At 37.8% G+C, this 27,938-nt stretch overlaps 4 protein-coding genes and 1 pseudogene across 5 annotated transcripts in view; 3 read left to right on the top strand and 2 right to left on the bottom strand.

Annotated features, from left to right (window-relative positions):
* Nucleotides 1–23,139, bottom strand: part of LOC115226793 (zinc finger protein 3-like) — a 28,193-nt gene extending 5,054 nt beyond the window's left edge. Inside the window, exons 1-2 of the mRNA XM_036515131.1 lie at nucleotides 23,002–23,139; nucleotides 11,162–11,487 (exon numbers count right to left, since the gene is read on the bottom strand). The gene's annotated coding sequence lies outside the window, so the exon portion shown is untranslated. The remainder of the gene's footprint in view (nucleotides 1–11,161; nucleotides 11,488–23,001) is intronic.
* LOC115226795 overlaps nucleotides 1–27,938 on the top strand; it is a 71,624-nt pseudogene that overhangs the window by 30,492 nt on the left and 13,194 nt on the right.
* LOC115226702 (zinc finger protein 479-like) lies at nucleotides 1,264–6,971 on the top strand. The gene is made up of 3 exons (XM_029797719.2): nucleotides 1,264–1,886; nucleotides 2,044–2,138; nucleotides 4,204–6,971. The coding sequence occupies exon 3, from the start codon at nucleotides 4,559–4,561 to the stop codon at nucleotides 5,561–5,563; it is 1,005 nt and encodes a 334-aa protein (XP_029653579.1). The 5' UTR covers nucleotides 1,264–1,886; nucleotides 2,044–2,138; nucleotides 4,204–4,558; the 3' UTR covers nucleotides 5,564–6,971.
* LOC115226792 (zinc finger protein 253-like) lies at nucleotides 9,171–10,843 on the bottom strand. Its single transcript, XM_036515311.1, has 2 exons — nucleotides 10,480–10,843; nucleotides 9,171–10,059 (listed from the first exon to the last, which is right to left on the bottom strand). Exons 1-2 carry the CDS (start codon nucleotides 10,835–10,837, stop codon nucleotides 9,620–9,622), a joined length of 798 nt encoding a protein of 265 aa, XP_036371204.1. The 5' UTR covers nucleotides 10,838–10,843; the 3' UTR covers nucleotides 9,171–9,619.
* Nucleotides 17,208–27,938, top strand: part of LOC115226701 (zinc finger protein 665-like) — a 35,358-nt gene continuing 24,627 nt past the window's right edge. Inside the window, exon 1 of one of the 2 annotated variants that reach the window (XM_036515266.1) lies at nucleotides 17,208–18,015. In XM_036515266.1, coding sequence (XP_036371159.1) covers nucleotides 17,421–18,015 — 595 coding nt within the window. In that variant the 5' untranslated portion in view covers nucleotides 17,208–17,420. Of the gene's footprint in view, nucleotides 18,345–27,938 lie in introns of both variants that reach the window. The other variant, XM_036515267.1, reaches the window with a different exon arrangement.

Below are 27,938 nucleotides of genomic sequence, written 5' to 3'. Positions count from 1 at the left end.
AAACTGGTTTTTCTTCTTTTTTTTTTTTTTTTTTAAAGATTTTGGTAGAAAACCAGAAATTTCGGGGAGGGTCAAGTGTCAGTCGATTTCATGGACCCGAGTAGTCAACTGGTATTTATTTTATTGAACCCCCAGCAAAAAAATGTGAAAGGCAAAGTTTATGGATCTTTTCTGTTTGAACGGCAGTTTTTAACATAATTTCTAGGTAACTAAAAACTTTTAAACTTCGTATACTGGTAGAATGTGTTACATAAAACATCTTTTCCTCTTGGCTTTATTGAGAAAATTCTGTAGTTTGTAAGGTATTTCGTCTTTAATTTCAAGCATTTCGGCAATTTCAACCAATCACTCACGTCTATTGAGGTAAAAAAAAACATTCTGTGCCGTATGAATATGTCCCTTGTTTAAGAAACAGATTGGGGATCTTTTCTGTTTGAACGGCAGTTTTTAATATAATTTCTAGGTAACTAAAAACTTTTAAACTTCGTATACTGGTAGAATGTGTTACATAAAACATCTTTTCCTCTTGGCTTTATTGAGAAAATTGTGTAGTTTGTAAGATATTTCGTCTTTAATTTCAAGCATTTCGGCAATTTCAACCAATCACTCACGTCTATTGAGGTAAAAAAATATTCTGTGCCGTATGAATATGTCCCTTGTTTAAGAAACAGATTGGGGATCTTTTCTGTTTGAACGGCAGTTTTTAACATAATTTCTAGGTAACTAAAAAGTTTTAAACTTCGTATACTGGTAGAATGTGTTACATAAAACATCTTTTCCTCTTGGCTTTATTGAGAAAATTGTGTAGTTTGTAAGATATTTCGTCTTTAATTTCAAGCATTTCGGCAATTTCAACCAATCACTCACGTCTATTGAGGTAAAAAAACATTCTTTGCCGTATGAATATGTCCCTCGTTTAAGAAAAAGATTGGGGATCTTTTCTGTTTGAACGGCAGTTTTTAACATAATTTCTAGGTAACTAAAAACTTTTAAACTTCGTATACTGGTAGAATGTGTTACATAAAACATCTTTTCCTCTTGGCTTTATTGAGAAAATTGTGTAGTTTGTAAGATATTTCGTCTTTAATTTCAAGCATTTCGGCAATTTCAACCAATCACTCACGTCTATTGAGGTAAAAAAACATTCTGTGCCGTATGAATATGTCCCTCGTTTAAGAAAAAGATTGGGGATCTTTTCTGTTTGAACGGCAGTTTTTAACATAATTTGTAGGTAACTAAAAAGTTTTAAACTTCGTATACTGGTAGAATGTGTTACATAAAACATATTTTCCTCTTGGCTTTATTGAGAAAATTCTGTAGTTTGTAACATGTTTGTAAGATATTTGTAAGATATTTTCTTCAACGGCCGTTTTTTCTACAGATACAGTAAATAGGTGTTGTACGAAAACGCGATATTTTGGCAAAATCGTATTCTATATCGATGATATCAGAATCCGAAAACATTTTTGGGACACTCCCCCCCCAAAAAAAAACACCCAGACATCGGTGGGGTGCACGTGTTGTGCCTACATCGATATTTATGTATATATGCGTAAATTACGACGAGGTCGACTTTGCCTTTAATATCTTTGCTGGGGCGGGACACAATAAAATAAATACTAGTTGTCTACTGAGGTCAAGGTAAGCGACTTAGCCCCCCCCCAACACCTCCGCCGATATTGCTGGCGTTGTGCCAAAATTTGAAACCAATATTTCATACGCATGCGCACTAAACGTACGTACGCCCCTATTCATTACGTTACGACAAACATTTGATGTCTGGTGCCAGAATTTCTCTCAATTCACTCCCAAACACATTTGTAATATATTTCTCAACCACCTGACGCACTTCCAACAACAACACCATCCTTTATAAAGACATTTCCGTAAGTATTAAACAACGAAAACATTTAATCTTTTAATACTTTGGTGTCTCAGATGTCCTTTGATCTGTTCCACATTTGGCTGCTATTTCTAGCTATGGCGGCAACCTCCTACACGCTCCATCGTTTCTTCTTTAAGTTTGTTTGTTGTGTGTTTTAGGTGGAGAAATGTTCTTAAAATAAACTCCAACCACAGAAATGCTGAGAATCCAATGCTTTATTATAATTTATCGAACCCTTGTTTCTTGATATAAGGTAAGGGACATAATTAGTAAGCGGGGCAAAATGAGTATTTTCCCGTTTCTCTTAATTTGTTTGGATTTATGATTTTTGTGAGTATTGCTACATTATATTTTAGGACTGGGGATGGCGGCGAGCTGGCAGAAGGGTTAACACCCCGGGCGAAATGCGTGGACATATTTCGTCTGCCGTTACGTTCTGAGTTCAAATTCCGCCGGGGTCGACTTTGCCTCTCATCCTTTCGGGGTCGATAAATAAAGTACCAGTTACGCACTGGGGTCGATGTAATCGACTTAATACCTATGTCTGTCCTTGTTTCTCCCCTCTGTGTTTAGCCCCTTGTGGGCAGTAAAAAAATAGATATTTCGTCTGCCGTTACGTTCTGAGTTCAAATTCCGCCGGGGTCGACTTTGCCTTTCATCCTTTCGGGGTCGATATAATCGACTTAATCCGTTTTTCTGGCCTTGTTTGTCCCCTCAGTGTCTAGCCCCTTGTGGTGAGTAAAGAAATATATATTTAGGACTGGGAATTTGTCCTTATAGTTGTTGGAGTTGCAGGTCCTTTTTATTATCAAGAAATTTTCCCTCAACTCTCAATCCGATAATAATCGAGGTTACTAATAAATTATCTGGATGATGTTCGGTGTTTAACCATCAATATTCTTCTCTCTCTTAGATTCCAGATCAATTTTTACCCCCGTTTAGTGTCTAATTTGGTAATTTTCAATTATCAAAAATCATGACTAAGATGGGGCAAAATGAGTAATGACTACTTTCAATAATCTCTTGTTAGTGGATGGAAGCACTCCGTCGGTTACGACGATGAGCACTCCACAAACACGTGTACCCTTAACGTAGTTCTCGGGGACATTCAGCGTGACACAGAGTGACAAGGCCGGCCCTTTGAAATACAGGTACAACAGAAACAGGAAGTAAGAGTGGGAGAAAGTTGTGGTGAAAGAGTACAGCAGGGATCACCACCATCCCCTGCCGGGGCCTCGTGGAGCTTTTTGGTGTTTTCGCTCAATAAACACTCACAACGCCCGGTCTGGGAATCGAAACCGCAATCCTACGACCGCGAGTCCGCTGCCCTAACCACGAAGAGATCTTGAAGAAACTGTTGATGATATTTTATGTTGATTTTTTTTCCCCCCATTTATTCGATATTCATTAATTTCACATCATTTGCAATTTTTCTCTGTTTCTCTTTCATTTGAATTCGATACTTAAATAGCTTTTTGCATTTCTGATCTGTAAGATGTCGAAGGATAGATATTGATGTTTGAGTCTTTGTTTTCAAATGTAATTCTGGATAATTTGAAGAGACAATTTCACCTTTTCTTGCCTCTGCCAAATTTCTCTTTCTACACACTCAAAGAGAACAATGATAATTTCCTGAAATAGTGATTCTGTTATAATGATTTCAATGCATTCAGGGAAGGCCATTTGCTTAGCTGATAAACATTTTGTAATCATTCGTGGAATCTCATCATGGGGCAAAATGAGTAATGACTATTTCCAGTAATTTTTTCTCTTTATGGAGTTAAAGAGAAGAAATTGTGAGCTGTTAGGTAACTAGTCACAGACATACATTTTCTACAATATCCTCTGGCCTTGTGAATGGATTTGGGAGATGGAAACTGAAGGAAGCCCAATATATATGTGGGTGTGTTGTCCTCCCACCCCTTCAACACTTGACAAACAGTGTTGGTGTGTTTATGTCCCCATAAACCTGTGGTTTGGCAAAAGTGGCTGATAGAATAAGTGCTAAGCTCAAAAAATAAGTCCTAGCATTGATTCTATTGACTGAAGCCTTTAAAGTTGGTGCTCCAGCATGACCACAGTCAAAACAACTGAAACCAGTAAAAAAGTGTATGTGTGTGTGTATTTATGAATGTGGAGCTGGAGTTTAGAAATATTTTAGCTTCAAACAGGATTTTGTGATGTAAATATTAATAAATTAGAAAGTTCTGTTGTTCACTTAAATGTTTATTTCTAGAGTTTATCTTTATGGAAATGTTGAATCTGTATTTTTTTAAGTAGCCTCTATATCTTACACTGTTGTTTCTTTATTATTTCAGAATATCAGATGACATTGGCATAACTGAAGATACATTCTCATTATTTATCAGCTTTTTAAAGACCAAAATGGAAATATTGTACAGAACAGATATATAAGATTGTTTCTATAAATCTGTGGTGGAATTCCTCTGATATATTTACTCTGAAATGTGTTATTAGCAAACCTTCTGGACATCACTGGCTGGAGTGTCTACAAGATGAGCCTGTTTGCAGATTGAATGTGGATAAATTTAGTTGTTTTGTGACAAAGGTAACAGTGGCCAGAAATACAACAGTTGAAATATTTGTAAACAAAAGACTATAGAAGCAAAAAGAATAAAAAAGAACGTATATTGTGAAGTTGAAGGAAAAATAATGGAAAAGAGTGAGAAAGTGAAGGAACAGATTTTACCAGAAGTTAGCAAAAAAGAGAGACAAAAATTGTCACATGACTGTGATGTGTGTAAAAAGTCTTTCTCAAGTAAATGTAACTTAAATAGTCACAAACGTATTCATACAGGAGAGAAGCCATTTCACTGTGAAATCTGTGGTAAATCATTCTCTCAAAGTGGCAACTTAGCTAAACATAAACGTATTCATACAGGAGAGAAGCCATATTCCTGTAATATCTGTGGCAAATTATTTTCTGATAAAAGTGCTCTAACTCAACATAAACGTATTCATACAGGAGAGTCACCATATCATTGTAGTGTCTGTGGTACAAGATTCTCTGACCAAAGTGTTTTAAATAATCACCAGCATTGTCATACAGGAGAGAAGCCATTTCAATGTGACATCTGTGGTAAATCATTCTCTCAAAGAAGTGCTTTAACTAATCACAAGCGTATTCATACAGGGAAGAAGCCATATTCCTGTAATATCTGTGGTAAATTATATCCTGGTAAAAGTGCTCTAACTTATCATAAACGTATTCATACAGGAGAGTCACCATATCCTTGTGATATCTGTGGTAAATCATTCACCATGAGTTCTAACTTAACTGGACACAGACGTATTCATACAGGAGAAACACCATATTCTTGTGATATCTGTGGTAAATTATTCTCTGAAAATATTTATTTGACTTTACACAAACGTATTCATACAGGAGAGACACTATTTCACTGTGAAATCTGTGGTAAATCATTCTCTCAAAGTGGCAACTTAGCTAAACATAAACGTATTCATACAGGAGAGACACCATATTCTTGTGATGTCTGTAATAAATCTTTCTCTACCAGTAGTAACCTAATGACCCATAAACGTATTCATACAGGAGAGACACCATATTCTTGTGATATCTGTGGAAGGTCATTTACTCAACATAGCAGCTTAACTTCTCACAAATGTGTTCATAAGGGGAAGAAGCAATCCCACTAATATTTAAACTAAATCATAATCTCTAAGGGGTTACTGAAACCCTTTACCATGTACGTTATTCTGTCGAATGTGATGTTTATATATTCACATTATTTTCAATTTGCCATCCAAAGGTTTAGTAAAATTCTATCAATTAGAAAAAAGATATTTAATTTTAATTCTCAAATTTTTATCAATTTTTGCGTGATATTAAAGGGACACTACTCATATATGAACTTAGGCGCACACACACAGACACAGGAGACAAAAGACAATACAAAGAGTTTTCAAATTGAGTAAACAGGAGTAGTTGTGTGGTAAGTAGCTTGCTTCCCTTTGTCGGAGACGGACGTGTTTGTTTTTGGCAGAGAGTTCTTGCTGCTTGATGTCACGTCTTTCGTCGTGAAATATTGAACTTTGAGGCTCGACTACAGGTAGGCGTTTGTCGTATATTTTGAGGGTTTAGTGGAGTTTGTTGCCCTGTATTTAATATTTTTTGGTGAGTAATAGACTCCAATCTGCTCCAGACATTTGCCTGCCTGTGGCCGCCTATAAAGACTCACTTTGCAGTGAGAATTGTGTTTTCGAGGAGGCATAGCCCCTCCGCAAAAATTAATTTCTTTGCGAAAATTATCTTCGTGTCTGTGGATTACCAAGGAGTACCAAGGCAGGAAGGACTGTTTTTGCAAGGTGGACGTGAGTGTTTTGGCTCTGGCCAATTACAAGAAAAAAGAACAAAAACAGAGAAGGTTGTCGAGGCCAGTGATTTTGTTTTATCTGAGCTGGGTGTAATTTGTTATATTGTTATTCTTTGTTAACAAATTTCGCCTGCTCTCGGTGGCTGCTGTTTTGTGAATTTAGTGGGAATATTTTGGATTCATAAAAAAAACAAAAACAGTGGAGGGACGTATCCTCACCCGAATGATTAGAACCTGTTACAGTTACCGTTGGCTGTAGCCAGTATTGTGTTTGGATTTCTTTTACCAATTACGGGTAAAGACGATTCATACCAAGGAACCTATGTACATTTGGCCAGGAGTACCTTTTCGGCCGAAAATTAATTTATTTCTTTGCCTGGATTTGAACTCTCTTCTTCAAAGCTTTCGTTTATTTAAAAGAATAAAAGAACTCTTTTTTGAACTGTTATTTTTTATTTTATTTCTTCCCTTCTTCTTTTTTTGTGTCTTATTTTATTTTCTTACATTTTGAACTGTAATTGAACTTTGTGTTGAAATGGCAAAGGAATTTCTTGTGTGGGACTTGACAGCTCCCAAAAAATGGTGAAAAGAGCTTCAAAGGAAGACGGTGGTGTTGAGGACTTACTCAAAGTCACTGACTGAAACAAGTAAAAGAGTAAAGAGTATATAATTGCCATTAGTGTTCTGATAAATAAAACAGAAGCCTGTGTATGAAACTGGTCTTTTTCCTACTTCAGTTATTTCATTTTTCTCTTATAAAATACACACATACAGGAGGGGTAAACTATACATATAATAATACTCTGAATGGGGCTCTCAAGAAAGAATAAAAGCAATTACCCAATTAATGACAGGTATTACTACGAGTAGTATATATACATATACACACACAAAGGAACCATCCGAATGTGGCCGCTGCCAGCGCAGCCCGACTGTCCTCCATGCAGGTTGCACGTAAAAAGCACCATCCGATCGTAGCTGTTGCCAGCATCCTTTGGCCTCCGTGCCAGTGGCACGTGAAAGCAACCACTACACTAACGGAGTGGTTGGCATTAGGAAGGGCATCCAGCCGTAGAAACTTTGTCAGATCAGACTGGGCCTGGTGCAGCCTTCTGGTTTCCCAGACCCCAGTTGAACCATCACAAATTTTAATGAACTCTATCTGGAACAGTGGAAGTTGTATCACAGTTGAAATTCCGTAGCATTGGTTATGAGTTTTGCTTGCGAGTTAACTGTGGCTGGTTCATCTTGATGTAGCTGTGTGTTGGTTATGCATTCACTGGTCTATTCTGTCTGCCTGGAGTTACCGAATACAAAAGAATGACAAGAAGAACCAGGTAAATTCAAAGCAACTGTTATTTATTACAACCCCTTATAAAAATACATGGCAAATGTCTTACAAATGGTGAAGTAACAGGTTTGGCAAGTTTTAAGTAACTCTATCTGGAACAGTGGAAGTTGTATCACAGTTGAAATTCTGTAGCATGTTCATGGCTTGGTTCTGTGTGTTGGGCAGCATCTTTTGTTGTGATCTGTCTGTTGCTGTAGAGGAAGTACAAGTATACCAGGCCAGAGAGAGAGAGAGATCAGGAAAGGGTGTGCCGCCACAAAGGAGATACATGGTTACCCAGCCTGAGGGAAATGCAGGAGGAGATAAGGGTGGGAGACAACACGATGGACATTGTGGCAAAATGATGGGCGTATTCACTAGGGAGGGGATTAGAGCATAGATGAGGATGGTTGAGTAAAGGAAGAGGGAGATATAGATGGTGGCAAGTGCCAGGGCATACCCTTGATGTTCAAACGTCATAATATAAGGGACAGGATACTGCATAGGCGGCGAGCTGGCAGAAAAGTTAGGCTCTGTGTTCAAATTCCGCCGAGGTCGACTTTGCTTTTCATCCTTTCGGGGTCGATTAAATAAGTACCAGTTACGCACTGGTGTCGATGTAATCAACTTAATCCCTTTATCTGTCCTTGTTTGTCTCCTCTCTGTGTGTAGCCCCTTGTGGGTAGTAAAGGAATAGGATACTGCAAAGGAAGCATGATTAGAGTGTAGGGGGTGTTGAGTGATGACAACCTGGGTATTATATAGGGTCAGGGGGCTACCGGATAGCAATGATACAGATGAACAGCACCATGAGGACAGGATTGGGGGAGTGAGAGGTAGGCATAGTGTATGGAAGGAATGTGAAGAAGAGATGTAGATTGGTTTGTTGGGGGTAGGGTGTGTAAAAAGTTTTCTTGTTACATGTGGGTGGAAGACATAAGTTGAGGGCAAGCCAATAGCAATAATATAGTAAGACAGGGAATGGGGGTGGAACATACAGGTCAGGAATAGCGGAGAGCAATGCTACAGTGAGACAGGGCAGGACTGTATTTAAAATATCCGATCGTGGCCGTTTGCCAGCCTCGTCTGGCACCTGTGCAGGTGGCACATAAAAAGCACCCACTACACTCACAGAGTGGTTGGCATTAGGAAGGGCATCCAGCTGTAGAAACACTGCCAGATCAGACGGCCTGGCATCTGGTCATCAAATCTAAGCAGAGACTAACCAATTCTACTCTATGGCTCAGAAACCTGGACGTTATCAAAGAAGCTTGAGAGGCGGTTGGATGGAACCTACACTCGCCTCCTTATGAGAACTCAAAATCTCTCGTGGAAGCGTCATCCAACCAAAGTACAAATAAATGGGAAACTACTACCTGTGTCATCTCTTGTGAAAGGTAGGAGAGTCCAGTTGGCTGGATATTGTTGTAGAGCTGAAAATAAGGCAATTTCTGCTCTTCTCCTCTGGAAGCCATCTGCTCGCGATACCAGAGGGCGCACACTCTCCTACCCTGATGTAATCTCCAGGGATACAGGCATCCAGCAACAGGACCTCCGTAATGCCATGATGGACCGTGAAGTCTGGCGTAGCATGGTAAATTCCATTGTCTCGACCACGGTCGAACAATGATGATAATGACTGGCTTCCCAGACCCCAGTTGAACCGTCCAACCCATGCTAGCATGGAAAACGGACGTTAAATGATGATGATGAAATATTTTCAATGGCAGTCAATAATGGCCCCTTATGGTCCTTGTGAGAAGTAAGAAGTGTTGGTACATCTAGTGTCCACTCTTTAGAATTTAAACCAGCCATATCTGGCCCAAATATTCTACCTATTTTATGATCAAACTAGTCAGAGTCGGCTTCTAACACCTACCCTACAATGTCATTGTGAAAATACACAATCATATCATCAAAATTTGAAAGCTGTGGGTTAATGCAGGACAAATTGAAAATAATGGGAATAAATAACCCTCACATTCGACAGAATAATCTGCATGGTAAAGGGTTCAGTCACCCCTTACAGATTATGATTTAGCACAAATATCAGTGGGATTGCTTCTTCCCCTGATGAACACGTTTGTGAGAAGTTAAGCTGCCATGTTGAGTGAATGACCTTCCACAGATATCACAAGAATATGGTGTCTCTCCTGTATGAATACGTTTATGAGTAGTTAGGGTACTACTGACAGAGAAAGATTTGCCACAGATGTTGCACTGATATGGCTTCTCTCCTGTATGAATACGTTTGTGAGCAGTTAAACACCCATTTTGAGAGAATGATTTACCACAGATATCACAGTGATAGGGCTTCTCTCCTGTATGAATACGCTTATGTGTAGTTAGGTTCCTACTAAGAGAGAAAGATTTGCCACAGATGTTGCACTGATATGGCTTCTCTCCTGTATGAATACGCTTATGTATAGTTAGGTTCCTACTAAGAGAGAAAGATTTGCCACAGATGTTGCACTGATATGGCTTCTCTCCTGTATGAATACGCTTATGTATAGTTAGGTTCCTACTAAGAGAGAAAGATTTGCCACAGATGTCGCAGTGATACAGCTTCTCTCCTGTATGAATATTTTTGTGAGCAGTTAAGTTCCCAATTTGAGTGAATGATTTACCACAGATATCACAAGAATATGGTGTCTCTCCTGTATGAATATATTTATGAGTAGTTAGGTTCCTACTGGCAGAGAAAGATTTGCCACAGATGTTGCACTGATATGGCTTCTCTCCTGTATGGAAACGTTTGTGAGCAGTTAAGTTCCCACTATGAGTGAATGATTTACCACAGATATCACAAGAATATGGTGTCTCTCCTGTATGAATATATTTATGAGAAGTTAGGTTCCTACTAAGAGAGAAAGATTTGCCACAGATGCTGCACTGATATGGCTTCTCTCCTGTATGAATACGTTTATGAGAAGTTAAAGCACTATTGCGAGAGAATGATTTACCACAGATATTACAAGAATATGGTTTCTCTCCTGTATGTGTACGATTGTGAGAAGCAAGAGCACTGTTGCGAGAGAATGATTTACCGCAGACGTCACAGGAACATGGGATCTCACCTGTATGAATTCGTTTGTGAGAAGTTAAAGCACTCCTGTGAGAGAATGAATAACCACAGATATTACAGGAGTACGGTTTCTCTCCTGTATGAATATGTTTGTGTGTAGTCAAGTCTTTTTTCTGAGAGAATGGTCTACCACAAATGTTACACTGATATGGCTTCTCTTCTGTATGAACACGCTTGTGCATATTGAAGTGAACCTTTTGAGAGAATGATTTACCACAGATCTCACAGTGAAATGGTTTCTCCCCTGTATGAATACGCTTGTGCATATTTAAGCGACCCTTTTGAGAGAATGATTTACCACAGATGTCACAATGAAATGGCTTCTCTAACGTATGAATACGTTTATGCTTATTCAAGTTACCCTTTTCAGAGAAGGACTTTTTACACACATCACAGTCATGTGACAATTTTTGTTTCCCTTTTTCTCCTGGAAAAGTCAAATCCTTTAGTTTCCCACTCTTTTCCATTATTTTTCTTTGAAAATCACAAAATATATATATATATATGTTTTCTTCTTTGTACTTCTATAGTCTTTTGTTTGCAAGTATTTTGACTGCTGTATTTCTGTCCAGTGTTACTTTTGTCCCAAAACTCGTTAGTAAATTTACCCAAGTTTAATTTGCAAAGAGACACATCTTGTAGACACTCCAGCCAGTGATGTCCAGAAGATTTGCTAATAACACATTTCAGAGTAAATATATCAGAGGAATTCTGCCATAGATTTATAGAAACAATCTTATATATCTGTTCTGTACAATATTTCTATTTTGGTCTTTAAAAGATGATAAATAATGAGAATGTATCTTCAGTTATGCCAATGTCATCTGATATTCTGAAATAATAAAGAAACAACAGTGTAAGATATAGAGGCTACTTAAAAAATACAGATTCAACATTTCCATAGAGATAAACTCTAGAAACAAACATTTACCTGAACAACAGAACTTTTTTAATTTATTAAAATTTACATCAGAAAATCTTGTGTGAAGTTAACATATTTCTAAATTCCAGTTACACATACCTACTGCACAACATTTATATATGTGTGTGTATATATATATATATATATATATATATATATAATATATATATATCACGTAAAAAGCACCATCCGAGCATGGCCGGTCGCCAGACTCGTCTGACACGTAAAAAGCACCCACTACACTCACGGAGTGGTTGGCGTTAGGAAGGGCATCCAGCCGTAGAAACTTTGCCAGATCAGACTGGGCCTGGTGCAGCCTTCTGGCTTCCCAGACCCCAGTTGAACCGTCCAACCCATGCTAGCATGGAAAACGGATGCTAGACGATGATGATGATGATGATATTGTGAAATTGATGAATAGGGGACTTATAGACCTCTTGTTTAAATGCCTACAAAAAGTACATCAGCTAAGCAAATGGCCTTCCCTAAATGCATTGAAACCATTATAACAGAATCACTGTTTCAGCAAATTATCGTCGTTCAAAGACAACAAAATAATAATAATAATAATAATAATTCGTTCGTTTATTGGCCACAAGGGCTAACAAAAATCAATTAAAACATAAAGGGACAAAACACAGGACGAAAGTTACAAAGGGTTTTGTCCGTAACTATGTAGAAAACGAAAATGAAAAAAAACTGCGCTAACGACCCGGGGGTGGGGGACTTTCGGAAAATTTACAAGATCCGATTTTTCCGTCATAAGTTAGGGTAAAATGGATTGCGAGGATGATCCGGTTCTTGACTGAAGAAGGCTTCCAATGACCCGTCCGTGTTATTTGTTTCGTCTATTTGGATGTTTTGCGTTCTTGTCCCATTTTGTATTTTATATATATACATATATAAAAAAAAAAAAAGACTCCGCCGGTTACGACGACGAGGGTCCCAGCTGATACGATCAACGGAACAGCTTGCTCGTGAAATTAACGTGCAAATGGCTGAGCATTCCACAGACACGTGTACCCTTAACGTAGTTCTCGGGGATAATCAGCGTGACAAAGTGAGTGAAAAGGCTGACCCTTTGAAGTACAAGTACAACTCATTTTTGCCAGCTGAGTGGACTGGAGCAACGTGAAATAAAGTGTCTTGCTCAAGGACACAACGCGTCGCCGGGAATCGAACTCACAACCTTACGATCATGAGCCGAATGCCCTAACCACTAAGCCACGCGCCCTCACTATATATATATATATATATTTCTTTTTTTTACGGAATCCCACTTTTTGGTTATGGAGGATCCGATTGTGGAAAAACTTTTTTTGAAAAATCGCATTTTCAAAATTCCATTTACCACCAGCCTCTTCACTTTTCACTTGAAAAAAAAAACAAACAAACATATTTTTGCCCTTAAAAACGATGGGAGAAACCTTTTCGGTAACAAAAAAATAAAATATCGTAAATATTTTCAAAGGAAAAAGTGTGATTTAAGGGAGATTTGGCTGTTGTTTCTAGCACATCCTAAGACAACCCTCCTCGTTTCACTTTCCCATCTTTTGAAGTTTTTCTCTTCATAAACACATTTATGATTTTTTTTCAACCCTATTCTTCGCCCCTGGTTGCTTCTGTTTACGATTTAAAATATCGGTGAGTCTGAGGCCGTTTCTGGCATTTATCCACAGTGAAAACACAAGAAACGTGGGAAAATGATGGAAAGTGTAGAAGGTAGCCTCCATAGCTAGAAATAGCAGCCAAATGTCGCACAAATCAAAGGACATCTGAGACAGGAAGTATTTAGAAATTAAATAGTTTAATACTTACGGAAATGTCTTTATAAAGGATGGTGTTGTTGTTGAAGTGCGTCAGGTGGTTGAGAAATGTATTATAAATGTGTTTGGGAGTGAATTGAGAGAAATTCCGACTGAATCAAGTTTGTTAAAATGAAGGAATTTAGGCGGAAATACGCTTAGTGCGCATGCGTATGAAATACTGGTTTTTCTTTTTTTTTCTTTTGTTTTTTAAAGATTTTGGTAGAAAACCAGAAATTTCGGGGAGGGTCAAGTGTCAGTCGATTTCATGGACCCGAGTAGTCAACTGGTATTTATTTTATTGAACCCCCAGCAGAAAAAAAGTGAAAGGCAAAGTTTATGGATCTTTTCTGTTTGAACGGCAGTTTTTATCATAATTTCTAGGTAACTAAAAAGTTTTAAACTTCGTATACTGGTAGAATGTGTTACATAAAACATCTTTTCCTCTTGGCTTTATTGAGAAAATTGTGTAGTTTGTAAGATATTTCGTCTTTAATTTCAAGCATTTCGGCAATTTCAACCAATCACTCACGTCTATTGAGGTAAAAAAATATTCTGTGCCGTATGAATATGTCCCTCGTTTAAGAAAAAGATTGGGGATCTTTTCTGTTTGAACGGCAGTTTTTATCATAATTTCTAGGTAACTAAAAACTTTTAAACTTCGTATACTGGTAGAATGTGTTACATAAAACATCTTTTCCTCTTGGCTTCATTGAGAAAATTGTGTAGTTTGTAAGATATTTCGTCTTTAATTTCAAGCATTTCGGCAATTTCAACCAATCACTCACGTCTATTGAGGTAAAAAAACATTCTGTGCCGTATGAATATGTCCCTTGTTTAAGAAACAGATTGGGGATCTTTTCTGTTTGAACGGCAGTTTTTAACATAATTTCTAGGTAACTAAAAAGTTTTAAACTTCGTATACTGGTAGAATGTGTTACATAAAACATCTTTTCCTGTTGGCTTCATTGAGAAAATTGTGTAGTTTGTAAGATATTTGTAAGATATTTGTAAGATATTTTCTTCAACGGCCGTTTTTTCTACAGATACAGTAAATAGGTGTTCTACGAAAACGCGATATTTTGGCAAAATCGTATTCTATATCGATGATATCAGAATCCGAAAACATTTTTGGGACCCCCCCCCTAAAAAAAAAACACCCAGACATCGGTGGGGTGCACGTGTTGTGCCTACATCGATATTTATGTATATATGCGTAAATTACGACGAGGTCGACTTTGCCTTTAATATCTTTGCTGGGGCGGGACACAATAAAATAAATACTAGTTGTCTACTGAGGTCAAGGTAAGCGACTTAGGCCCCCCCCAACACCTCCGCCGATATTGCTGGCGTTGTGCCAAAATTTGAAACCAATATTTCATACGCATGCGCACGAAACGTACGTACGCCCCCATTCATTACGTTACGACAAACATTTGAAGTCTGGTGCCAGAATTTCTCTCAATTCACTCCCAAACACATTTGTAATAGATTTCTCAACCACCTGACGCACTTCCAACAACAACACCATCCTTTATAAAGACATTTCCGTAAGTATTAAACAACGAAAACATTTAATCTTTTAATACTTTGGTGTCTCAGATGTCCTTTGATCTGTTCCACATTTGGCTGCTATTTCTAGCTATGGCGGCAACCTCCTACACGCTCCATCGTTTCTTCTTTAAGTTTGTTTGTTGTGTGTTTTAGGTGGAGAAATGTTCTTAAAATAAACTCCAACCACAGAAATGCTGAGAATCCAATGCTTTATTATAATTTATCGAACCCTTGTTTCTTGATATAAGGTAAGGGACATAATTAGTTAGCGGGGCAAAATGAGTATTTTCCCGTTTCTCCTAATTTGTTTGGATTTATGATTTTTGTGAGTATTGCTGCATTATATTTTAGGACTGGGGATGGCAGCGAGCTGGCAGAAGGGTTAACACCCCGGGCGAAATGCGTGGACATATTTCGTCTGCCGTTACGTTCTGAGTTTAAATTCCGGCGGGGTCGATAAATAAAGTGCCAGTTACGCACTGGGGTCGATGTAATCGACTTAATACCTATGTCTGTCCTTGTTTCTTCCCTCTGTGTTTAGCCCATTGTGGGCAGTAAAAAAATAGATATTTCGTCTGCCGTTACGTTCTGAGTTCAAATTCCGCCGGGGTCGACTTTGCCTTTCATCCTTTCGGGGTCGATATAATCGACTTAATCCGTTTTTCTGGCCTTGTTTGTCCCCTCAGTGTCTAGCCCCTTGTGGTGAGTAAATAAATATATATTTAGGACTGGGAATTTGTCCTTATAGTTGTTGGAGTTGCAGGTCCTTTTTATTATCAAGAAATTTTCCCTCAACTCTCAATCCGATAATAATCGAGGTTACTAATAAATTATCTGGATGATGTTCGGTGTTTAACCATCAATATTCTTCTCTCTCTTAGATTCCAGATCAATTTTTACCCCCCGTTTAGTGTCTAATTTGGTAATTTTCAATTATCAAAAATCATGACTAAGATGGGGCAAAATGAGTAATGACTACTTTCAATAATCTCTTGTTAGTGGATGGAAGCACTCCGTCGGTTACGACGATGAGCACTCCACAAACACGTGTACCCTTAACGTAGTTCTCGGGGACATTCAGCGTGACACAGAGTGACAAGGCCGGCCCTTTGAAATACAGGTACAACAGAAACAGGAAGTAAGAGTGAGAGAAAGTTGTGGTGAAAGAGTACAGCAGGGATCACCACCATCCCCTGCCGGGGCCTCGTGGAGCTTTTAGGTGTTTTCGCTCAATAAACACTCACAACGCCCGGTCTGGGAATCGAAACCGCAATTCTACGACCGCGTGTCCGCTGCCCTAACCATGAAGAGATCTTGAAGAAACTGTTGATGATATTTTATATTGATTTTTTTACCCCCATTTATTCGATATTCATTAATTTCACATCATTTGCAATTTTTCTCTGATTCTCTTTCATTTGAATTCGATACTTAAATAGCTTTTTGCATTTCTGATCTTTAAGATGTCGAAGGATAGATATTGATGTTTGAGTCTTTGTTTTCAAATGTAATTCTGGATAATTTGAAGAGACAATTTCACCTTTTCTTGCCTCTGCCAAATTTCTCTTTCTACACACTCAAAGAGAACAATGATAATTTCCTGAAATAGTGATTCTGTTATAATGTTTTCAATGCATTCAGGGAAGGCCATTTGCTTGGCTGATAAACTTTTTGTAATCATTCGTGAAATCTCCTCATGGGGCAAAGTGAGTAATGACTATTTCCAATAATTTTTTCCCTATATGGAGTTAAAGAGAAGAAATTGTGAGCTGTTAGGTAACTAGTCACAGACATGCATTTTCTACAATATCCTCTGGCTTTGTGAATGGATTTGGGAGATGGAAACTGAAGGAAGCCCAATATATATATATGTGTGGGTGTGGGTGTTGTCCTCCCACCCCTTCAACACTTGACAAACAGTGTTGGTGTGTTTATGTCCCCATAAACCTGTGGTTTGGCAAAAGTGGCTGATAGAATAAGTGCTAAGCTGATATAAATATTAATAAATTAGAAAGTTCTGTTGTTCAGTTAAATGTTTATTTCTAAAGTTTATCTTCATGGAAATGTTGAATCTGTATTTTTTTAAGTAGCCTCTATATCTTACACTGTTGTTTCTTTATTATTTCAGAATATCAGATGACATTGGCATAACTGAAGATACATTCTCATTATTTATCAGCTTTTTAAAGACCAAAATGGAAATATTGTACAGAACAGATATATAAGATTGTTTCTATAAATCTGTGGTGGAATTCCTCTGATATATTTACTCTGAAATGTGTTATTTGCAAACCTTCTGGACATCATTGGCTGGAGTGTCTACAAGATGAGCCTGTTTGCAGATTGAATGTGGATAAATTTAGTTGTTTTGTGACAAAGGTAACAGTGGCCAGAAATACAACAGTTGAAATATTTGTAAACAAAAGACTATAGGAGCAAAAAGAATAAAAAAAGAACGTATATTGTGAAGTTGAAGGAAAAATAATGGAAAAGAGTGAGAAAGTGAAGGAACAGATTTTACCAGAAGTTAGCAAAAAAGAGAGACAAAAATTGTCACATGACTGTGATGTGTGTAAAAAGTCTTTCTCAAGTAAATGTAACTTAAATAGTCACAAACGTATTCATACAGGAGAGAAGCCATTTCACTGTGAAATCTGTGGTAAATCATTCTCTCAAAGTGGCAACTTAGCTAAACATAAACGTATTCATACAGGAGAGAAGCCATATTCCTGTAATATCTGTGGTAAATCATTTTCTGATAAAAGTGCTCTAACTCAACATAAACGTATTCATACAGGAGAGTCACCATATCATTGTAGTGTCTGTGGTACAAGATTCTCTGACCAAAGTGTTTTAAGTAATCACCAGCATTGTCATACAGGAGAGAAGCCATTTCAATGTGACATCTGTGGTAAATCATTCTCTCAAAGAAGTGCTTTAACTAATCACAAGCGTATTCATACAGGGAAGAAGCCATATTCCTGTAATATCTGTGGTAAATTATTTCCTGGTAAAAGTGCTCTAACTTATCATAAACGTATTCATACAGGAGAGTCACCATATCCTTGTGATATCTGTGGTAAATCATTCACCGTGAGTTCTAACTTAACTGGACACAGACGTATTCATACAGGAGAAACACCATATTCTTGTGATATCTGTGGTAAATTATTCTCTCAAAATATTTATTTGACTTTACACAAACGTATTCATACAGGAGAGACACTATTTCACTGTGAAATCTGTGGTAAATCATTCTCTCAAAGTGGCAACTTAGATAAACATAAACGTATTCATACAGGAGAGACACCATATTCTTGTGATGTCTGTAATAAATCTTTCTCTACCAGTAGTAACCTAATGACCCATAAACGTATTCATACAGGAGAGACACCATATTCTTGTGATATCTGTGGAAGGTTATTTACTCAACATAGCAGCTTAACTTCTCACAAATGTGTTCATAAGGGGAAGAAGCAATCCCACTAATATTTAAACTAAATCATAATCTCTAAGGGGTTACTGAAACCCTTTACCATGCACGTTATTCTGTCGAATGTGATGTTTATATATTCACATTATTTTCAATTTGCCATCCAAAGGTTTAGTAAAATTCTATCAATTAGAAAAAAGATATTTAATTTTAATTCTCAAATTTTTATCAATTTTTGCGTGATATTAAAGGGACACTACTCATATATGAACTTAGGCGCACACACACAGACACAGGAGACAAAAGACAATACAAAGAGTTTTCAAATTGAGTAAACAGGAGTAGTTGTGTGGTAAGTAGCTTGGCTACCTTTGTCGGAGACGGACGTGTTTGTTTTTGGCGGAGAGTTCTTGCTGCTTGATGTCACGTCTTTCGTCGTGAAATATTGAACTTTGAGGCTCGACTACAGGTAGGCGTTTGTCATATATTTTGAGGGTTTAGTGGAGTTTGTTGCCCTGTATTTATTATTTTTTGGTGAGTAATAGACTCCACTCTGCTCCAGACATTTGCCTGCCTGTGGCCGCCTATAAAGACTCACTTTGCAGTGAGAATTGTGTTTTCGAGGAGGCGTAGCCCCTCCGCAAAAATTATCTTTGTGTCTGTGGATTACCAAGGCAGGAAGGACTGTTTTTGCAAGGTGGACGTGAGTGTTTTGGCTCTGGCCAATTACAAGAAAAAAGAACAAAAACAGAGAAGGTTGTCGAGGCAAGTGATGTTGTTTTATCTGAGCTGGGTGTAATTTGTTATATTGTTCTTTTTTGTTAACAAATTTCGCCTGCTCTCGGCGGCTGCTGTTTTGTGAATTTAGTGGGAATATTTTGGATTCATTAAAAAAAAAAAAAACAGTGGAGGGACGTATCCTCGCCCTAATGATTAGAACCTGTTACAGTTACCGTTGGCTGTAGCCAGTATTGTGTTTGGATTTCTTTTACCAATTACGGGTAAAGACGATTCATACCAAGGAACCTATGTACATTTGGCCAGGAGTACCTTTTCGGCCGAAAATTAATTTATTTCTTTGCCTGGATTTGAACTCTCTTCTTCAAAGCTTTCGTTTATTTAAAAAATAAAAGAACTCTTTTTGAACTGTTATTTTTTATTTTATTTCTTCCCTTCTTTTTTTGTGTCTTGTTTTATTTTCTTACATTTTGAACTGTAATTGAACTTTGTGTTGAAATGGCAAAGGAATTTCTTGTGTTGGACTTGACACCTCCCCAAAAATGGTTAAAAGAGCTTGAAAGGAAGACGGTGGTGTTGAGGACTTACTCAAAGTCAATGACTGAAACAAGTAAAAGAGTAAAGAGTATATAAATGTCTTACAAATTGTGAAGTAACAGGTTTGGCAAGTTTTAAGTAACTCTATCTGGAACAGTGGAAGTTGTATCACAGTTGAAATTCTGTAGCATCTTCATGGCTTGGTTTTGTGTGTTGGGCAGCATCTTTTGTTGTGATCTGTCTGTTGCTGTAGAGGAAGTACAAGTTTACCAGGCCAGAGAGAGAGAGAGAGAGATCAGGAAAGGGTGTGCCGCCACAAAGGAGATACATGGTTACCCAGCCTGAGGGAAATGCAGGCGGAGATAAGGGTGGGAGACAACACGATGGACATTGTGGCAAAATGATGGGCGTATTCACTAGGGAGGGGATTAGAGCATAGATGAGGATGGTTGAGTAAAGGAAGAGGGAGATATAGATGGTGGCAAGTGCCAGGGCATACCCTTGATGTTCAAACGTCATAATATAAGGGACAGGATACTGCATAGGTGGCGAGCTGGCAGAAAAGTTAGGCTCTGTGTTCAAATTCCGCCGAGGTCGACTTTGCTTTTCATCCTTTCGGGGTCGATTAAATAAGTACCAGTTACGCACTGGGGTCGATGTAATCAACTTAATCCCTTTATCTGTCCTTGTTTGTCTCCTCTCTGTGTGTAGCCCCTTGTGGGTAGTAAAGGAATAGGATACTGCAAAGGAAGCATGATTAGAGTGTAGGGGGTGTTGAGTGATGACAACCTGGGTATTATATAGGGTCAGGGGCTACCGGATAGCAATGATACAGATGAACAGCACCATGAGGACAGGATTGGGGGAGTGAGAGGTAGGCATAGTGTATGGAAGGAATGTGAAAAAGAGATGTAGATTGGTTTGTTGGGGGCAGGGTGTGTAAAAAGTTTTCTTGTTACATGTGGGTGGAAGACATAGGTTGAGGGCAAGCCAGTAGCAATAATACAGTAAGACAGGGAATGGGGGTGGAACATACAGGTCAGGACTAGCGGAGAGCAATGCTACAGTGAGACAGGGCAGGACTGTATTTAAAATATCCGATCGTGGCCGTTTGCCAGCCTCGTCTGGCACCTGTGCAGGTGGCACGTAAAAAGCACCCACTACACTCACAGACAGGTTGGCATTAGGAAGGGCATCCAGCTGTAGAAACACTGCCAGATCAGACAACTTGGTGCATCTAGTGTCCACTCTTTAGAATTTAAACCAGCCATATCTGGCCCAAATATTCTACCTATTTTATGATCAAACTAGTCAGAGTCGGCTTCTTACACCTACCCTACAATGTCATTGTGAAAATACACAATCATATCATCAAAATTTGAAAGCTGTGGGTTAATGCAGGACAAATTGAAAATAATGGGAATAAATAACCCTCACATTCGACAGAATAATCTGCATGGTAAAGGGTTCAGTCACCCCTTACAGATTATGATTTAGCACAAATATCAGTGGGATTGCTTCTTCCCCTGATGAACACGTTTGTGAGAAGTTAAGTTGCCACGTTGAGTGAATGACCTTCCACAGATATCACAAGAATATGGTGTCTCTCCTGTATGAATACGTTTGTGAGAAGTTAAGTTGCCATGTTGAGTGAATGACCTTCCACAGATATCACAAGAATATGGTGTCTCTCCTGTATGAATATGTTTGTGAGAAATGAAAGCACTTTGGTAGGAGAATGATGTACCACAGACATCACAGTGATAGGGCTTCTCTCCTGTATGAATACGCTTATGTCTAGTTAGGTTCGTACTAAGAGAGAAAGATTTGCCACAGATGTCGCACTGATACAGCTTCTCTCCTGTATGAATACGTTTGTGAGCAGTTAAGTTCCCACTTTGAGAGAATGATGTACCACAGACATCACAGTGATAGGGCTTCTCTCCTGTATGAATACGCTTATGTGTAGTTAGGTTACTACTAAGAGAGAAAGATTTGCCACAGATGTCGCAGTAATACAGCTTCTCTCCTGTATGAATACGTTTGTGAGCATTTAAACTCCCACTTTGAGAGAATGATGTACCACAGATGTCACAAGAATGTGGTGTCTCTCCTGTATGAATACGTCTGTGTTTAGTTATGTTACTACAGGAAGAGAAAGATTTGCCACAGATGTTGCACTGATATGGCTTCTCTCCTGTATGAATACGTTTATGAGTAGTTAGGTTCCTACTGGCAGAGAAAGATTTGCCACAGATGTTGCACTGATATAGCTTCTCTCCTGTATGGAAACGTTTGTGTTTAGCTAAGTTCCCACTTTGAGTGAATGATTTACCACAGATATCACAAGAATATGGTGTCTCCTGTATGAATACGCTTGTGAGAATTTAAATCACTTCGGTCAGAGAATGATTTACCACAGACATCACAACGATAAGGCTTCTCTCCAGTATGAATACGTTTGTGTTTAGTCAAGTTATTATTTTGAGAGAATGATTTACCACAGGTGTCACAGTGAAATGGTTTCTCCCCTGTATGAATACGCTTGTGCATATTCAAGCGACCCTTTTGAGAGAATGATTTACCACAGTTGTCACAATGAAATGGCTTCTCTACCGTATGAATACGTTTGCGCTTATACAAGTGACCCTTTTCAGAGAAGGACTTTTTACACACATCACAGACATGTGACAATTTTTGTTTCCCTTTTTCTTCTGGAAAAGTCAGATTCTTTAGTTTCTCACAATATATATATATATATATATATATATATATATATATATATATATATATATTTCTGTTTTTTTTTACGGAATCCCACTTTTTGGTTATGGAGGATCCGATCCTGAAAAAACTTTTTTCGAAAATCGCATTTTCAAAATTTCATTTACCACCAGCCCCTTCACTTTTCACTTGAAAAAAAAACAAAAAAACATATTTTTTGCCCTTAAAAACGATGGAGAAACCTTTTCGGTAACAAAAAAATAAAATATTGTAAATATTTTCAAAGGAAAAAGTGTGATTTAAGGGAGATTTGGCTGTTGTTTCTAGCAGATCCTAAGACAACCCTCCTCGTTTCACTTTCCCATCTTTTGAAGTTTTTCTCTTCATAAACACATTTATGATTTTTTTTCAACCCTATTCTTCGCCCCTGGTTGCTTCTGTTTACGATTTAAAATATCGGTGAGTCTGAGGCCGTTTCTGGCATTTATCCACAGTGAAAACACAAGAAACGTGGGAAAATGATGGAAAGTGTAGAAGGTAGCCGCCATAGCTAGAAATAGCAGCCAAATGTCGCACAAATCAAAGGACATCTGAGACAGGAAGTATTTAGAAATTAAATAGTTTAATACTTACGGAAATGGTTTAAAAAAGGATGGTGTTGTTGTTAGAAGTGCGTCAGGTGGTTGAGAAATGTATTATAAATGTGTTTGGGAGTGAATTGAGAGAAATTCCGACTGAAATCAAGTTTGTTAAAATGAAGGAATTTAGGCGGAAATACGCTTAGTGCGCATGCGTATGAAATACTGGTTTTTCTTTTTTTCTTTTGTTTTTTTAAAGATTTTGGTAGAAAACCAGAAATTTCGGGGAGGGTCAAGTGTCAGTCGATTTCATGGACCCGAGTAGTCAACTGGTATTTATTTTATTGAACCCCAGCAGAAAAAAAGTGAAAGGCAAAGTTTATGGATCTTTTCTGTTGAACGGCAGTTTTTAACATAATTTCTAGGTAACTAAAAAGTTTTAAACTTCGTATACTGGTAGAATGTGTTACATAAAACATCTTTTCCTGTTGGCTTCATTGAAAAATTGTGTAGTTTGTAAGATATTTCGTCTTTAATTTCAAGCATTTCGGCAATTTCAACCAATCACTCACGTCTATTGAGGTAAAAAAACATTCTGTGCCGTATGAATATGTCCCTTGTTTAAGAAACAGATTGGGATCTTTTCTGTTTGAACGGCAGTTTTTAACATAATTTCTAGGTAACTAAAAAGTTTTAAACTTCGTATACTGGTAGAATGTGTTACATAAAACATATTTTCCTGTTGGCTTCATTGAGAAAATTGTGTAGTTTGTAAGATATTTCGTCTTTAATTTCAAGCATTTCGGCAATTTCAACCAATCACTCGTCTATTGAGGTAAAAAAAACATTCTGTGCCGTATGAATATGTCCCTTGTTTAAGAAACAGATTGGGGATCTTTTCTGTTTGAACGGCAGTTTTTTATCATAATTTCTAGGTAACTAAAAAGTTTTAAACTTCGTATACTGGTAGAATGTGTTACATAAAACATATTTTCCTGTTGGCTTCATTGAGAAAATTGTGTAGTTTGTAAGATATTTCGTCTTTAATTTCAAGCATTTCGGCAATTTCAACCAATCACTCACGTCTATTGAGGTAAAAAAAACATTCTGTGCCGTATGAATATGTCCCTTGTTTAAGAAACAGATTGGGGATCTTTTCTGTTTGAACGGCAGTTTTTATCATAATTTCTAGGTAACTAAAAACTTTTAAACTTCGTATACTGGTAGAATGTGTTACATAAAACATCTTTTCCTGTTGGCTTCATTGAGAAAATTGTGTAGTTTGTAAGATATTTCGTCTTTAATTTCAAGCATTTCGGCAATTTCAACCAATCACTCACGTCTATTGAGGTAAAAAAACATTCTGTGCCGTATGAATATGTCCCTTGTTTAAGAAACAGATTGGGGATCTTTTCTGTTTGAACGGCAGTTTTTATCATAATTTCTAGGTAACTAAAAACTTTTAAACTTCGTATACTGGTAGAATGTGTTACATAAAACATCTTTTCCTGTTGGCTTCATTGAGAAAATTGTGTAGTTTGTAAGATATTTCGTCTTTAATTTCAAGCATTTCGGCAATTTCAACCAATCACTCACGTCTATTGAGGTAAAAAAACATTCTGTGCCGTATGAATATGTCCCTTGTTTAAGAAACAGATTGGGGATCTTTTCTGTTTGAACGGCAGTTTTTATCATAATTTCTAGGTAACTAAAAACTTTTAAACTTCGTATACTGGTAGAATGTGTTACATAAAACATCTTTTCCTGTTGGCTTCATTGAGAAAATTGTGTAGTTTGTAAGATATTTCGTCTTTAATTTCAAGCATTTCGGCAATTTCAACCAATCACTCACGTCTATTGAGGTAAAAAAACATTCTGTGCCGTATGAATATGTCCCTTGTTTAAGAAACAGATTGGGGATCTTTTCTGTTTGAACGGCAGTTTTTAACATAATTTCTAGGTAACTAAAAAGTTTTAAACTTCGTATACTGGTAGAATGTGTTACATAAAACATATTTTCCTGTTGGCTTCATTGAGAAAATTGTGTAGTTTGTAAGATATTTCGTCTTTAATTTCAAGCATTTCGGCAATTTCAACCAATCACTCACGTCTATTGAGGTAAAAAAACATTCTGTGCCGTATGAATATGTCCCTTGTTTAAGAAACAGATTGGGGATCTTTTCTGTTTGAACGGCAGTTTTTAACATAATTTCTAGGTAACTAAAAAGTTTTAAACTTCGTATACTGGTAGAATGTGTTACATAAAACATCTTTTCCTCTTGGCTTTATTGAGAAAATTCTGTAGTTTGTAAGATATTTGTAAGATATTTTCTTCAACGGCCGTTTTTCTACAGATACAGTAAATAGGTGTTCTACGAAAACGCGATAGTTTGCCAAAATCGTATTCTATATCGATGATATCAGAATCCGAAAACATTTTTGGGACCCCCGCCCCCCCCAAAAAAACACCCAGACATCGGTGGGGTGCACGTGTTGTGCCTACATCGATATTTATGTATATATGCGTAAATTACGACGAGGTCGACTTTGCCTTTAATATCTTTGCTGGGGCGGGACACAATAAAATAAATACTAGTTGTCTACTGAGGTCAAGGTAAGCGACTTAGGTCCCCCCCCCAACACCTCCGCCGATATTGCTGGCGTTGTGCCAAAATTTGAAACCAATATTTCATACGCATGCGCACTAAACGTACGTACGCCCCCATTCATTACGTTACGACAAACATTTGAAGTCTGGTGCCTGAATTTCTCTCAATTCACTCCCAAACACATTTGTAATAGATTTCTCAACCACCTGACGCACTTCCAACAACAATACCATCCTTTATAAAGACATTTCCGTAAGTATTAAACAACGAAAACATTTAATCTTTTAATACTTTGGTGTCTCAGATGTCCTTTGATCTGTTCCACATTTCGCTGCTATTTCTAGCTATGGCGGCAACCTCCTACACGCTCCATCGTTTCTTCTTTAAGTTTGTTTGTTGTGTGTTTTAGGTGGAGAAATGTTCTTAAAATAAACTCCAACCACAGAAATGCTGAGAATCCAATGCTTTATTATAATTTATCGAACCCTTGTTTCTTGATATAAGGTAAGGGACATAATTAGTAAGCGGGGCAAAATGAGTATTTTCCCGTTTCTCCTAATTTGTTTGGATTTATGATTTTTGTGAGTATTGCTACATTATATTTTAGGACTGGGGATGGCGGCGAGCTGGCAGAAGGGTTAACACCCCGGGCGAAATGCGTGGACGTATTTCGTCTGCCGTTACGTTCTGAGTTTAAATTCCGGCGGGGTCGATAAATAAAGTACCAGTTACGCACTGGGGTCGATGTAATCGACTTAATACCTATGTCTGTCCTTGTTTCTTCCCTCTGTGTTTAGCCCCTTGTGGGCAGTAAAAAAATAGATATTTCGTCTGCCGTTACGTTCTGAGTTCAAATTCCGCCGGGGTCGACTTTGCCTTTCATCCTTTCGGGGTCGATATAATCGACTTAATCCGTTTTTCTGGCCTTGTTTGTCCCCTCAGTGTCTAGCCCCTTGTGGTGAGTAAAGAAATATATATTTAGGACTGGGAATTTGTCCTTATAGTTGTTGGAGTTGCAGGTCCTTTTTAATATCAAGAAATTTTCCCTCAACTCTCAATCCGATAATAATCGAGGTTACTAATAAATTATCTGGATGATGTTCGGTGTTTAACCATCAATATTCTTCTCTCTCTTAGATTCCAGATCAATTTTTAACCCCCGTTTAGTGTCTAATTTGGTAATTTTCAATTATCAAAAATCATGACTAAGATGGGGCAAAATGAGTAATGACTACTTTCAATAATCTCTTGTTAGTGGATGGAAGCACTCCGTCGGTTACGACGATGAGCACTCCACAAACACGTGTACCCTTAACGTAGTTCTCGGGGACATTCAGCGTGACACAGAGTGACAAGGCCGGCCCTTTGAAATACAGGTACAACAGAAACAGGAAGTAAGAGTGAGAGAAAGTTGTGGTGAAAGAGTACAGCAGGGATCACCACCATCCCCTGCCGGGGCCTCGTGGAGCTTTTTGGTGTTTTCGCTCAATAAACACTCACAACGCCCGGTCTGGGAATCGAAACCGCAATCCTACGACCGCGAGTCCGCTGCCCTAACCACGAAGAGATCTTGAAGAAACTGTTGATGATATTTTATGTTGATTTTTTCCCCCCATTTATTCGATATTCATTAATTTCACATCATTTGCAATTTTTCTCTGATTCTCTTTCATTTGAATTCGATACTTAAATAGCTTTTTGCATTTCTGATCTTTAAGATGTCGAAGGATAGATATTGATGTGTTTGAGTCTTTGTTTTCAAATGTAATTCTGGATAAATTGAAGAGACAATTTCACCTTTTCTTGCCTCTGCCAAATTTCTCTTTCTACACACTCAAAGAGAACAATGATGATTTCCTGAAATAGTGATTCTGTTATAATGTTTTCAATGCATTCAGGGAAGGCCATTTGCTTGGCTGATAAACTTTTTGTAATCATTCGTGGAATCTCCTCATGGGGCAAAATGAGTAATGACTATTTCCAGTAATTTTTTCCCTTTATGGAGTTAAAGAGAAGAAATTGTGAGCTGTTAGGTAACTAGTCACAGACATACATTTTCTACAATATCCTCTGGCCTTGTGAATGGATTTGGGAGATGGAAACTGAAGGAAGCCCAATATATATGTGGGTGTGTTGTCCTCCCACCCCTTCAACACTTGACAAACAGTGTTGGTGTGTTTATGTCCCCATAAACCTGTGGTTTGGCAAAAGTGGCTGATAGAATAAGTGCTAAGCTCAAAAAATAAGTCCTAGCATTGATTCTATTGACTGAAGCCTTTAAAGTTGGTGCTCCAGCATGACCACAGTCAAAACAACTGAAACCAGTAAAAAAGTGTATGTGTGTGTTTTTATGAATGTGGAGCTGGAGTTTAGAAATATTTTA

The sequence above is a fragment of the Octopus sinensis genome, linkage group LG30 (assembly GCF_006345805.1).
Source record: "Octopus sinensis linkage group LG30, ASM634580v1, whole genome shotgun sequence".
In the NCBI taxonomy this organism is placed as follows: Eukaryota; Metazoa; Mollusca; class Cephalopoda; order Octopoda; family Octopodidae; genus Octopus; species Octopus sinensis.
Note: the sequence above shows the minus strand (reverse complement) of the source record. Positions and strands in the feature narration are given on the sequence as shown.

Excerpts from the sequence above, each read along its gene's own strand:
- LOC115226792 (XM_036515311.1), bottom strand. The coding sequence starts at position 10,837 with ATGCACAAGCGTGTTCATACAGAAGAGAAGCCATATCAGTGTAACATT. Across the intron at positions 10,060-10,479 it reads TCATAAACGTATTCATACAG|GAGAGAAGCCATATCAGTGC; the intron begins GAGAGAAGCCAT and ends GTATTCATACAG.
- LOC115226702 (XM_029797719.2), top strand. The coding sequence starts at position 4,559 with ATGGAAAAGAGTGAGAAAGTGAAGGAACAGATTTTACCAGAAGTTAGC.